Here is a 14414-nt window from a genome sequence, read left to right on the forward strand (position 1 = left end):
GATGCCTCCTGGGGACTGTTTCTGTGGGACGGGACCACTGGCGGTCAGTGTGGTGAGTTTAAGGTTCCCTTATATTAGAATCTTTTCCAACCCCAAGAAGCTTCCTGGGAAGAATCAGGGGAAGCATGTACTCAAAGTCTGCCCCCTGGAGGTAAACTACCCAAGAGAACAAAGTTGCAGGACTGGAGTACTTAGGTAGCCCCAGGATCTTGCGACCCTCAACACAGAGGAAATCCCTTGTTTCTACAGAAGAAACCTGTGCCCCCAGTCTCTGCCCTCACAGGGTAGGACTTCCCTGCTGGGGGCTGGGGCTGGGATATTTTGCGGTGAAACATGAGTCATGTACAGGAGGTTCAGGCCTTCTGCCCTGACTGCTCCTCAAAGGGAGGCCAGGTGGCAGAGTCCGGGTACCAAATTGGAAAGGCTGGGTGCTCCTGGCAATACTGAAGGTTTCTTCTGGCCAGGAGAAATGTGACCTGATTTGCCTCACATTAACCTCAGATCTTTGCTTAAGCAACAAAACAAGGCAAAACTTCAGGGGCCAGAGAGATGGCTCAGCAGCGGAGACACTCGCTGCTCTTCAGAGCCGTGTGGCAGCTCACCGCCTTCTGTGACTCCAGCTTCAGGGGATCCCGCTGGCACGCTCTTCTAGATACAGGGCACGCACACGGTGTACATGTATGCATGGGGACAAAACACTCATGCACATAAAGTAAAAAAAAAAACAATTCTTAAAAACAAAAGAACTTCATAAATAAGTAGTGGTCACACCAATGTCGTTATGTAAAGGGAGACAATCTGCCGTGACTTGGTGATGGCCTCATCTCTGGGGACAGGCTTTGGCTAATTCAGTTTTCTTCCTTTTCCTTCTCCGTTAACTCCTGGTTTTTCTGCCAAGATTATATTATTGTTGTTGTTGTTTTAAGGAAAAAAGAGCATGGAAAGAGAGGCTAGAGCAGGGGAACCCTGGCCGTCGGGGCTAGAGCCTTCCCAGGTGAGGGCAGAGAGCCGGAGCAGAGTGACTGTCAGGGCAGACTTTGCGCTCCTGGGGTAGGGCCGTGATGAGAGCTCTCAGCTCTTGTTCTTATCTGGAGCTGAGAGGATGGAGGAGAAAGGGAAGGGGGGAAGGAGATGAGGCAGCCGCAGGCGTAGAGGAAGTGGGGGCCTGGGGGTGACTACCCGCGGCTGTGGTCCTCGGGTGGAGTCCCAGGGAATGGCCCCACCAGAAGGCCCTGGTGCAGCAGAGGATACAAAAATGAGTTTCGCTCCTCAAGAGCTGCATGATCTTGAGCAAGCTCCCCAGCCTCTTTTTGTGCCTCAGTTTCCCTTTCTGTGTGCTGAGGATGGTAAGGGTACCTGTCTCACTGGGTTGTTGTAGGAGTGGGACTGGATGAGTTAGTTAGTGTGTGAGAAATGCCTGCCATGGTATCTGGTGTGTGTGGCACAGCGGTGTGATAATTGGTGAATGACTCGAATCTAGGATTTGAGCCCTGGAGGACCTGGAATGTGTTTAATTATTCTCTCCCCGAGTGCTCCTCAGAATATCAGGCAGGTATAGCACAGGTCTATGCTTATAGCTGTTATTAACTAGACCTCAAATGGCTATGGTGTGTGTGTGTGTGTGTGTGTGTGTGTGTGTGTGTGAGAGAGAGAGAGAGAGAGAGAGAGAGAGAGAGAGAGGAGGAGAGAGGAGAGAGATTTGCCTTAAGTTCTAAATAAAGAACTCTATTTTTTAAATTGGTGTAACCCTTTCATTAAATAAGGATTACCCATATTGTTTTAAATTCCAGGTGGTGCAGTTCCTTTTATCTGTGTGCGGTGGTTGATGACATGGGAAAGCATCAATTGAAAAAACAGATAGGGGTCAGGCATGGTGGCACATGTCTGTCATCTAACGCTCTGGAGGCTGGGGAGGGGGTTGGAAGTTTGAGGGCACCCTGGGCTACATAGTGAGATACTGTGTCCACAAAGCAAAACAAAGAAACAGATAAGGGTTAGAAACGTTGCTGACTCTGTGGCAATTCATTAGGGCTGGGGAAGGGAGATGGAGTAAAACCCAGAAAATGTATAAGGCATCTTCACTTTGGATATTGAACCAGAGTGTGTAGGATCCATAACTCAGACAATACAGTCTGTAAGACAGGCTTACCAAAAGGCCTTCCCTGACCCAGCCAAGGTGAAAGGCCACTTTCCAGGGGGTGTCAAGGAAGATGAATGCAAAGGTAGTATTTTTAGAATACATTGTTTCCCAAATTCTGGAAACAGTCAGCCTAGATAAAAAATGTTTTCAGAGACATTCTTCCAGCTTTGTGCTGCTTTGGGGTTTGTATCTAAAAATAGAAAGTGTGTTTTCTTTGTCTGATAATCTAGATTTCTTGTTGTTTCATCCAGAGGTAAAGAAGGACTATCTATTTTGGGCTACTAGAGTTGGCCTGGCGTCATCTCTAAGGCAGCCAGGCAAGAGCATTGTGGGAGGCTTGTGTGAGTCTAGAGTAAGAGCTGGGAGCAGGTCACAAAAATTACAAAGCAACTGGTGCTCATTAACCCCGCCCTCACGCGTGTGTGCTGCATGAATGGGTTCAGTTTTGCACGTGTGTCCGCACACCGAGGCCAGAGATGGGTACTGAGTGTTTTCCTCAATTGCTCTCTTCAGCCTAATGTTTTGAGACAGGGTCTTTTCATTAAACCTGGAGGTCACCGATTGGCTGGACTGCCAGCCACCACACTCCAAGGATGCTCCTGTGCCTGTTCCTACCCCATCCCCAAGGTGGCTAGCATTACAGGAGCCCCCTGCCGTATCTAGGCTTTACATGGGTGAGGGGAATCTGAACGCAGGTCCTCCTGGAGTAACCCTTCTTAGCAAGTGCTTTACTGACTGGGCCATTTCTCTGATACCTATGCCGAGCCTTTACTGTGTGGACACTGTCACTGTCCCCATTTTACATATGAAAAGAACAAGGCCAGCGAAAGTGAAGACAGTTGATGGAGGTGTTGCCTCTGCATGGCTGAGTGCAGAGATGATCATTGAGTCAGATTACATGCAAATTTGCTGGAGAAAACTTCATAGAACATGAAGTGTTATTGTATTTCATATATATATATCTTAAAGTTACTGCTGTAAGCTGCTGGTGTAGGCTCTTGAAGAATTATATAAGTTCCCACCTCCCCTCCCCACCAAAAGAGACTTCCTGGATTCTGCAGGTACAGGACACTGAGATGTTATTTTTGTCATCCCCAGGAACATGAAGAATAAAGTAACTTCATAAAAGGCTGCCTTTTATACCAGCAGGAGGCAAAGGACGCTTGATTCACTGTGATTAAGATAAAAATAAAACCCTCCGAGTGGATTTACTAAAGAAAGAACTGGATACCTGCTGAGAATAATTAGTATTGAGTTCAGCCTTCAGAAAAAGCCACCGGTACCTCAAGCGTACTGAGATGTCTTCCTGGGAGGGCTCAGTGGTTGTGCACTCACACCCAGGAGGGCCTGGTCCGCCGCTGCCTGGATCGGGTGGCCTCACAGGAGCATTAATAACACCCATTGCCGGGTTCTGCCGTGGTTGTGTGTGTGTGTGTGTGTGTGTGTGTGTGTGCGTGTGTGTTTCTGTGGCGGCAGAGAGAGTGTTTCGCAGCTAGCACAGTTCCAGGCCCTTTGCATATATTTGATCTTACCATTTGATCTTTAAAGGGCATCTCCAGAAGGTGTTAGAGCTACTATACAGCTGGGGAGACTGAGGCCCCAAGGGATAAGATGAATTGCTCAAGACCAGAGCTTGCATTGTAGCACGACGCCCCTGCCACACACACATTTTTCTTTCGCTTATTGTAGGCAGGGATTCTGGGCCCACACAGAATGTAAGAGTAGAACTGAGAGTCACGTGCTGGCCGCCGCCCTGAAGAGCAGTATCAAACTTTGCATTTTTTTTCCCTTCACTTATTTCCGTAGCCACGTGCTTGCTTGTTTTCATTGTCTTAAAGGAAATCCTAGATGGCCTGTCATCCGTAAATAAACCCACAGGTACTTCAAATGTGATATTAACACGATTTCCTTTGGAGCATCTTCTGAGGGAGGCCATCACTTCCAGGTTTGTTTTTTTTTTTGTTTGTTTGTTTGTTTGTTTTACCAGAACACTACCACTAGCAGGAGTCTGTTTGCCCCGGAGAGCGCCTTGCAGGTGCCCATGGCTCCCATGGTGGTGCCTGTTGCTGTGAGAGACTCGCTGGTGCCTCTCCAGGTCCTCCAAGGCAGGCACTGTGCCACCCCTCACCCCCAGTACACAGCCCCGCATTTACAACTCAAGGACAAAACGGTCCCAGGGACCTCACAACTCTTGAAAACCGGAAAGCTTATTGCTTTCCTCTGAAGACAAGTGACTCTCTGAGGGACCAGGTGAGGAAAGAAAGGCTTGTTCCCGCCCTCAGGACGCAAGCCTTCTTCCTGGACCGCCCAGGAGGGCACTGTGTGCCCAGGGAGTGAGGTGAGGCCGGATCTAGGCAGTAGTGTGCACATTTGAGAGTCAGAATCAGGCCCAGTTTTCAGGTAGGATCTGACTGCCTCCCAGGCAGGGCAAACTCTCTTCATGGGATGAATTCTGGGAAGCTTGGAGGTTCCTTCCCCCCCCCAAATTCATGTCCTCCTGACGCAGGCCAGCAGCACGCTTTTAGGTAAGAGAGTGTGCCCCCCAAGCCTAGGTTGACCTGAGTTCAATCCCAGAACCAACCAACATGGCGGAAGGAGAAACTGAAGCCCACAATTTGTCCTCTGACCTCCACAGGTGGATTTTCTGCATGTGGCTTTGAACTTTGGGGGGCAATTAGCTCTCAGGTAGAGTACACCTAACTAGCACGGCCCTGAGTCCGGTCCTTAGCCCTGGGGAAAGAGACTTGGTCAGAGTACGGGAGACTTGGGTGTGCCTTCAGAAAACCAGGATTCAACCAGCTCCTCACCACCGGTTGCTCCGCTTTGGTTTATTGTGTGAGCTTTAGCGGATCTGAGCAGCTGGTTCCTTACTTTATTTAAAGTAAATGAGTGCCTTTTACATCCTGGGTGTTAGGTGTTAAGTGAAGTAGGTGGTCTCCACGCAAGTAATTTGGGAATCAACTTAAAGAGTGCTTTCCTTGTTAAAGTGAAGTCCTTGGAGGAAGACAGCTGGAGGAGGAACCTGCCACTGGGAGCCATCCTTGACTTTTAGAGCTTTGCCTCAGGAAGAGAAGGGACAGGACTCAAGGCAGGGGCACTGAGACGATTTGACTCAGGGCTGGGTCTGAGCTGGGGGTTGCATGGGGGAAAGACTGACATTTGTGTAGGAGCAAGCCTTACTGCAAGCCTCCTGCAGTTCTGCTGTAGGAGTCCACTCAAAGGGTTGCAGCGGCGGGTGTGGTGGCGGCGGCGGAGGTGGTGGTGGCGGCGGCAGTGGCTACGCATCCATGCCCATGCTCTGAGCCCATGGCCACCCACCCGTCAGTCACCATCTGAATAAACAGGGCAGCTTCTCCTGTCTTTGTGATCCGCGCTAATCATTAACCCTCTCTCTGCCCACTTCCAGCATCTACGCACAGAGCAGCATCTGGTGTTTTCATACATTTTCTTCACCCCTGTTGTGTTAACTTCCTTCAATGTTGTGTTTGCGTCACGTTGCTCCTTCTGAGATATGAAGTAGGGTTTAAGAAACTTAAATGGCAAGCACGAATAAAGCTCCCGGGCTCATAACCAAAAAGGAATTGTTAGGGACCCAAATGGGGCTCAGAGTTGTTGGCTAGACTGCGCGTTGTCCTGTGACAGCTGTTAAATAATGATTGTGTGCTGGATGGATTTTAGTTCCAGGAAAGGCTGGGCTCTTTCTTCAGCAGTGCACCTGTTAGACCTGGGGCCACTGGGGTGACAGAGAACCTCAGGGCCGTGCAGAGAGAGCAGTGCTGTGTTTTTATTCAGCATCATAGTGGAGCATCTAGGGGCAGCAGCCACGTGACAAGCACGGTGCCAGGTGTGGGGGGGGTGGGCACGGTGGAGCCACAGTTTTTGCCTCGTGAGCCAACTCCAGTGCAGTGTGGTTCCTCTTGCTGTCTATACTGCTACCAACGTGTCATCCAACAGCCTGTTGGGATTCTTACAGGAAGCTGCACTTTGGTTCTCCTGGCCTTGAAGGCTATGGAAGAGGGGTGTCTGACTGCGCTGCCTGTTCAAGAAGGTTAACCCTGGAGGCAGGACTTGGCGCACTCGGGGCCTGGTGGCTTGTAAACCAATTAGGAAGTCAGGAGGAGCTCCCAGAGGTTCATCTGGCCATGAAGTCCCGTTTCATATGAAAATGTATGTTCTTTCCCATAGTGAGCTAAAAGGGAGAGGAAAACAAACTCAAAATGCAGCCCTTTTTTTTTGTGGTGATGTTTGTTATAGGGCTTGTTTGAACTCAGACATCACCCCGTTGGTGCAGCTCTGGTGTGATGGGAGCTCTGCCTTTTCCATTGCTGGGGAATCCAAGCGTGTGTTTTTCGCTCTAGATCCAGCTGGAGACGCAGAGGCCCAGTGTGACCCACTTGTTATCTCTAACACTCTAACTACAAGCTTACAGTTTCAACATCTCACACTTGTGCGGTTTCAATCGACGAGGGCCTGGCGTGGCTTGACTAGCCTTCATGTCAGGGTGTCACAGAGCTGAACTGAAGATGCTGCCTAGGACTGTGATCTCATCCGAGGCTGGACAGAAGGCAGGCTGTTTCCAGACTCTGGCCGTGTTCAGTCCCTTGTGCCTGTAAGACGGATGGTGCTGGCTTCTTGTTGGCTGTCATCTGGAGACTGCCTTCAGCTCCTTGCCTTGGGGACTTCTTCATAAGACCTCTTGTACTTTTAATGCAAATGAAGGAGAAAACTATCTGGGTATATGCATAACTCTTCTGGTCTGACCTAATGAAATACACCCCACCTTACACATCCTGTCACCTGCCTGTAGCCTCTGTGGCTAGAAGCAGAGCACATAGGGCTTATATTCAAAGAGGGGCTCACTCAAGGACAGGGACCCCTGCAGAAGGTGACCACCACCTGGGATGTCATGGTATGCTAGGGAAATAGAACAGATGGAAAGATAAGGGGGAACATGACCTGTAGGACCCCAAAGTTACTGCTCTTGCCACAACCCCACCCTCTGTTTTCCTCTTATACCATGAAATCCTGAGAAATTGATGCGGACACCCCCAGCCAACCCTCAGCCTGCAGGCCCATTGTTTTTAGGTCTTCTCTGACACCAAGGCCAAGAGAGCAGCCTTTGCATTCTAAAAGCTGGCTGGAATCTGCTGGTGTCAGCGGTTGGTGTTGCCTTCATGTTCCCTCCCCCCCCCCTTTTTTGTTTTCTTTGCCTAGAAGATTTTGTTCCTTTTATTTATTCTTCAGTAGTCGTGTATAGAAAATCAAGAGACAGGCAAGCTCCCGCTAGCAGACTTAGCGGACTTCCTGCACCAGTGTCAGGCGTTCGGTGGGTCCACTTAATGATTAGCCATATGAACCGGAGCTTGGCAGCGCTTGGGAAAGCTGACCCTGCAAGATGCGGAGCAGCTCTGTGTCTCTGTGCCCCGCCTGCCACTCCAGAGTGCCAAGCCAGTGCTGACCAGATATTGCAAAGGGAGCAGATCAGCTGTGAACAAGAACTGGAGATTTACGCAGCAGAAAGTGGTATTTTGATTTTGAGCAGACCTTACCAGAAGCGGTAAGTCACTGTCAGGTGCTCATGACAGTGTCCTGATGACAGGTCTCTACAGTGACCTGGAAAGGCACATGGGACTATTCAGTTTGCCAGCGTGAGGCTGGGATTCAGAGGTGTTTAACAAGTCCAAAGGCCGCATAGCTGAACCAGGATTCTGTGGACTCTGTGTGCTATTAACTAGACATTGTCCCAGAAGTCACGGAACTGAAGCTAATCCCTCCTTGACGTTACATGTATTATTTTGCTGAAACCAGTGGCCGTTTTGTAGAGACTGAGAAGGACAGTGCTTAAGGAAAGGCTTATTCAGCAGGACGGTGATGATCCACACCTTTAATCCCAACACTTGGGGGGCAGAGACAGAAAGATCTCTGTGAGTTCGAGGCTAGCCTGTCTACTGAGCGAATTCCTGGACAGGCTCCAAGCTACAGAGAAACCCTGTCTCAACCAACAACAACAATAAAATAAAAACAAAGGCTTATTCCTCTGTACCTTGGCTGTCTAAGAAAAGTGTAGAAAATGCAAAGGCGAGTGACACGGAATTTCGCCTTGTGAAATGTAAACATGTATCCACACGGTGTAACGTAAAATGCGTTTCCACACTAAAGTACAGAAGTCCATACCCACAGTGTTAAGTATAAAATACACATCCACACTATAAAACACGACATGTACATCCATACTGTGAGATGTAAAATACATGTCCATGCTGTTAGGTATAAAATACACATCCACACTATAAAACACGACATGTACATCCATACTGTGAGATGTAAAATACATGTCCATGCTGTTAGGTATAAAATACACATCCACACTATAAAACACGACATGTACATCCATACTGTGAGATGTAAAATACATGTCCATGCTGTTAGGTATAAAATACACATCCACACTATAAAACACGACATGTACATCCATACTGTGAGATGTAAAATACATGTCCATGCTGTTAGGTATAAAATACACATCCACACTATAAAACACGACATGTACATCCATACTGTGAGATGTAAAATACATGTCCACGCTGTTATGTATGTGTTAAAAATGAAATACATATCCACACTGTATAATGCAATATAGCAATGAGACAGACTGAGATGGTTGGGGCGGGGGAAGGGGAGAAGGGAAGGAGAGAGGGAGGAGGAGGCAGACATAACCCTAGAAGGTGACTGAACCAGGTATCGTGGCGCATGTCTACAGCTGCAACACTCAAGAGACCGAGACGGGAGGATGGAGGGTGAAGGCCGGCTGGGTTGCATCGTGAAATAAAAACAAACAACACACAAACAAGGCTTTCACCAGCAGTGGGGGAAAAGTAATTGCTAAGATGCATGGACACACTGTAAAGTCACAGAAATTTGAGTGTGATGCCATTGGCCTGTCAAGCTAAGCAGCTATAAGATATCTCTGTTTCCAGGGTCACATAAATGCATGCGAGGGGAGCACCCCGGTTCATTATAAACAGTGCCCTCCAGGTTGGGACACTGGCCTAGTGGCGGCCTGGTAAGGGTGTCATTCTTTTGTTTTTTTTGTTTTGTTTTGTTTTGTTTTGTTTTGTTTTTGTTTTTCGGGACGGGGTTTCTCTGTATTGTTTCGGAGCCTGTCCTGGAACTCGCTCAGTAGACCAGGCTGGCCTCGAACTCACAGAGATCAGCCTGCCTCTGCCTCCCGAGTGCTGGGATTAAAGGCGTGCGCCACCAAAACCCGGCAAGGGTGTCATTCTTTAAGGTTGGAGTTTTTGCTGAGAGGAAGTATTTACGTACTACCTGTGCCATTAGAAACTTGTCAATATTGTTGCTTTGTAAAATGTGGAACAGCAACCTGAGCCACCTAGTGTCCAGCCGTAGCCAGAAGCTGTCGTTATTTATAAGTCGACTCAACATGAGGAAAAGGATGCACTAAAAATACCATGTCAACAAAAGGACTTTTCCCCCCTGAGACTTCTAAATCAGCAGGACTTTGATGTCTGGCCATTGTGTAGACGGCCTTTGCCAGGGGTATGCTGTGGCCACCCTAGGGAGAACTCCCCTGAAGAATGTCCCCATTCGGGGGGGAGGAAGGAGAGTGTGAATGTGCAGGCCAGTCTTGCTTCCAGACAACTGGCCACCCCCTGTTTCACCTTATGTTAGGTAATCTTCCAGGATTGTGTGCGTGTGTGCGCGTGCATGCGTGCGCACGTGAGTGTGTGTGCGTGTGTGTGTGTGCGCGCATGTGCGTGTGTGCATGTGTGTTGGTGGGTGTGTGATAGTGTGTTGGTGTGTGCACGTGTGTTTTGGTGTATATGTGTTGTAGGAAGGGGAAAAGGCAAAGGGAAAGTCGATCTGTGCCTCTTTAGAGGTATAAAGTGCTGAATTCCAGACATCCACTAGGGCTCCCTTAGCCAACAGGCTGCCTCACTCACTCAGTGGAGAACAGTGTAAAGGAACCGCAAGGCAAGCCTGGCATGGTGGTGCACACCTTTAATCTCAGCACTCGGGAGGCAGGGGCAAACAGCTGTGAGTTCTGAGTTCAAGGCCAGCCTGGTCTACAAAGTGAGTTCCAGGGCAGCCAGGGCTGTGCAGAGAAACTCTGTCTCAAAAAAACAAACACAAATAAATAAAATAATAAAAAAAATTGCTTGTCTTCCATCCCTCACAAGCCAGACTACTTAAACCTTAGAACTCCACCATTTCTTCCCCTAGCCCTTTAAAAGTGTCTAATAAATGCAAAATCAAATAGGTTCTACATAAGATCCAAATTAGCATGCTAGTTGCATACTCTGTTTTAAACCACACTAAAATGAACACATGCACACATATATTCATGGGAATATAAATATAAACTTATCTCACATGTGGCTAACTGGGCCTGGAATGTTCTTAGGGACTCACGATCACAGGTGAACTGAGTTTGAATCTAGCTTCTACAGCTAACTCAAGGACGTGGAGACCAAACCTTTTTGGCATTTTCCCAGTCAAAATCAGTTTCTGGAAGTCCTTATCTCTTAGACTTTGTGAAAATTACCTCATGAATATAAAACGGGCATGTGCTGCTTACAAAATGTTGGCAAAAGGAAAGGTTCTTTTGCAAATAATAAAAGAAATGGCAAAATGCTGCCCCTGTATGACCTGCAAAAAAAGATACTACCATTAACTGGTGGGTCTGGTTCATTTAGAAATGTGTGTCTGTGTGTGTCAGTGCGTGTGAGTGTAGTTTTATCCATTTTATTTTGTGTTTGTATATATACATGCATATATATGTTTTGCTTGGCCTGTTTTGAAATGAAAACTTGGCTGAAAGTTATGGAAGCAGGAATGGCTGAGACCAGAAAGCATGGAATCAGAGTGGTGACATAGCTACTCTGAAATGTACAGAATTACACCCAAGAATGTTTGCAATTAAGTGCTCTTTGCAGGGGTGAGATCCCTGAGTATGAAACTATGTAACAAAAGCCTTGGAAACATCTCATCAGGTTGTGTATGCTTGTGCTTAGGTTTCGGTATGAAATGCGTGCTGTGCGGCGCTTGCGGTGCCCGTATGCTAGCACAGTATAGGAAGGTGGAGTCCGTCCAGCCGCTCACCCATAAGTGACGGCCTCGATGGGAAAAGCGGAAGCAGGAAGCCAGTTTGATGGCAGTGAACTGGGTAAGTCGTGTCTCTCAGAGCATGTGGGAGGAGCGAGCCAGCAGGTTCCAGCCACTCCTTGAGCAACTGGCCCTGCTTTCTTCTGCCATGACTACTTTAGGGCAAGCCACGGGTGGCTCCTCCCTCCCATTCTCCCATTGAGAAAACACTCATCAGGCATGCCAAGAGATCGTGGTTGCTAGCTCTTCTGTTTTACCCTGAAGTTGAACAGAACAGTTTCGGAGCTGGTGGTACTTGTGTATATGGGTAAAGAGAGAAGGGGTTTTCACCATCTTTATTCCCTAGAGAGGTGATATAAGTGTCCTAAGGTGAGGTAGATACATTCTAGGGCTACAGGCTTTCTTTGGCCTTGTGTTATATATAATGTGAATTATCTAATTTTAATCTTTTTGTTTATTTGTTTGTTTTTGTTTTTTGAAACAAGGTTTCTCTGTGGCTTTGGAGGCTGTCCTGGAACTAGCTCTTGTAGACCTGGCTGGTCTCTAACTCACAGTGATCTGCCTGCCTCTGCCTCCTGAGTGCTGGGACTAAAGGTGTGCGCCACCAACGCCCAGAAGGAAAAATAATTTTTAAATTTTAAATAATGGCAGTGCTAGGGGTTGAACCCAGGCTCTCACACATCAGGCAAGCATACTGCCACTGAGCTGTTAAACATTTAACCTCTTAAATATTTCAGACAGAGTTTTACTAAGTTGCCCAGGCTAACCTTGAACTTGTTCCATAGCTTAGACAAGGCTTAAAGCTGTAATTCTCTACCTCAGCCTCCTGAGATGCTAGGATTACAAATGTGTGCTTCCAGGCCCAACTGCAAATAATCAGTATTAATTTTTTAAATGTCTTTAGGTGAATTTACAAATCTACCCCTGGATTCTGTTTCAACCATTCTGGGATAGTGTTAGTGTTCCCAACTTTAAAATGAGACGCTGTGATATACTCCCCCAGAAACACAGAGTCAGTGCAGAGCTTACACCCTGATATCTCAAATGGACTTTTACCAACTGCTTAAGATGCCCCCCCCCCACAGTGCTGTGCTGAAGCTCACACCACTAACCCCATGTGAGGGACAAGATGGATGGACAGTGCCTGGTGCTCCGGAATGCGTGTTGTAATTAAGGTATTTTTAAACGCAGATGTCAGTGCAAGCACATTTGGAGACACAACCTTCTTATCTATACAGTGTGGGAACGGCTGTAGCAACCTTTCTCCTTACCGGCTCCGCCACTGGGGGAGCCTGTAGAGACAAATATTTGTTTTGCTCCAGCATTGAAAGATAAATACACCATGGGGCATATAGTAAATATTTGCAGCCTCCTGAATTGTCCCCCACCCTGTGTTGTTGACAATGGTCGTCTGGCTTCCCTAGATATTGCACGGGTGGGTTTTTTGTTTTGTTTTGTTTTATTTTCATTGAGTATAACAGCAAAAGTCCAGAGTGGTCTTAAAAGGTGTGCTCTTTGCTGGATGCGACGGTGTGCACCTGTAATCCCAGCTACGCTGGAGACTGAAGATGGAGGATTAGTTGAGCCCGGGAGCTCAGGTCCTCGCTAGGCTACGTAGTGTCACTTTGTTTGGGGACAGAAGCAAATAAGCAAAGAGGGGCTGTGAGTGCGATTTAGTGGTAGAGAAAAGAAAAAAGAAATAATAGGAGAAGGGGAAAGGAAGAGGGAAGGGAAGAATGACAGTCTGGAAGGAAGGGGAGAGGGAAAAGCAATGACTTAAAGTGCTAGACGTCTCCACCTCAGGACAAGGTAGGCTGCAGGAACGGAGCAGCTCCTCTTCTCTCATTTCCTCTTTGCTACTTGAAGGGAAACGCAGAGGATGACACACCAGGATGAGGTAATGCCTGGGATCTGGTGGTTGAAGTCATCCCAGAAAGGCTTCCTGTGAGAATGGGAGTTTCCGGGCCTGAGGATGCTGGGATCCTGAGGGATGAGGGACCACACCGTTCTCATCCCCAGATTTTGAGAGCCCAGCAACCAGGGCCACTTTCTTCTTGCTCCAAATGAGGAGAAGCGCAGTGGCGGGGCCATCCATGATCCTTTGCTGTGAGCTCAGGCTCCGAAGGTCTCCTGCCAAGGGATCTGTGCAGCGGGGATCTGGGGAGGGAGGTCCACAAGTAAGCCTACTCTGTGAATGTCATCTTCCTGGCCGCTCAGGGTTTGGGTACGGGATGCAGACACTCAGAATTAGACAGCCAGGACTTTATCCGTCATTGTTTTGTTATCTTTATATATTTAGTAAACTCTCATCTTGGGACATTTCAGAGACGCAGAAAAGCTGCAGCCAAAGTGAGAGAGAATCCCTGATCACCTTTGTCCAGCTCCCCACATATCTCTCGTCAAGAGAGGGTGTTGGTATTTCACTGTTGGGACCACAAACTGTTGAGACATTACCAGACATCCATCTCATTTAATCATTCCATTCCCTGAGAGCCACAGGGACTCACTACGTAGTCTGGCCTGGCTTCAAACTCATAACTCGGCATTCTTTTTGAACTGGGACACCTGGAATCTCAGCAGTTTTGGAGGCCAAGGCAAGAGCAATTAAAGTTTGAGGCCCACTTGAGCTATAGAGCGAGGCCCTGCCTCAAACTAACTAATTTTAAAACAGCTACACACACACTACTCTAATACACAAACCTATACAAAGTCGCACTTTTAAATTTTGTCTTCGCGAGGGTGCAGGCTTACGTAGTTACATAAACAGATACTCTAATCTGCCTTTTGAAGCAGGTTATGCAAATGGTCATTTGTCTTTGGACTCACTGGGGTTGTCAGTGTTGTGTTGGTCTGTTGGTGTTTTAGACTGATTATAAAACAAAAAACAAAACCCAGGAACTTAAATGATTTAAATGCTTGGGCGGCCCATTGTAGTTTTTAGCTTCTCTCTCGTGGCTAATGCCAGCTCTTGTTATACAGCAGAACCCTTAACCTATGCCACACACACACACACCCCTGCCCAGGCAGGTGCTATAACACGCCCCAGGGCTCTTTGGAGTTGGGAGAGGAAAGGAGGTGCCTCTTGATAAGGTCCCTGGTTTTACATTACTCCTTGGCTTTTATGACATTTCCCTGTAAAGCCTTTCAATAC

The 14414-nt window shown here is 47.7% G+C and overlaps 1 protein-coding gene across 7 annotated transcripts in view; it reads left to right on the top strand.

Annotated features, from left to right (window-relative positions):
• Arhgef3 (Rho guanine nucleotide exchange factor 3) overlaps window positions 1–14414 on the top strand; it is a 273494-nt gene that overhangs the window by 155507 nt on the left and 103573 nt on the right. The window contains exon 1 of one of the 7 annotated variants that reach the window (XM_040747779.1): window positions 11295–11324. The exons of the other annotated variants lie outside the window; for them this stretch is intronic. Within the exon in view, the coding sequence (XP_040603713.1) occupies window positions 11310–11324 (15 nt within the window). The 5' untranslated portion in view covers window positions 11295–11309. Of the gene's footprint in view, window positions 1–11294; window positions 11325–14414 lie in introns of those variants that run through there. 7 annotated transcript variants of the gene reach the window in all.

Source organism: Mesocricetus auratus, unplaced genomic scaffold (genome assembly GCF_017639785.1).
Source record: "Mesocricetus auratus isolate SY011 unplaced genomic scaffold, BCM_Maur_2.0 Super-Scaffold_100006, whole genome shotgun sequence".
Taxonomy (NCBI): Eukaryota; Metazoa; Chordata; class Mammalia; order Rodentia; family Cricetidae; genus Mesocricetus; species Mesocricetus auratus.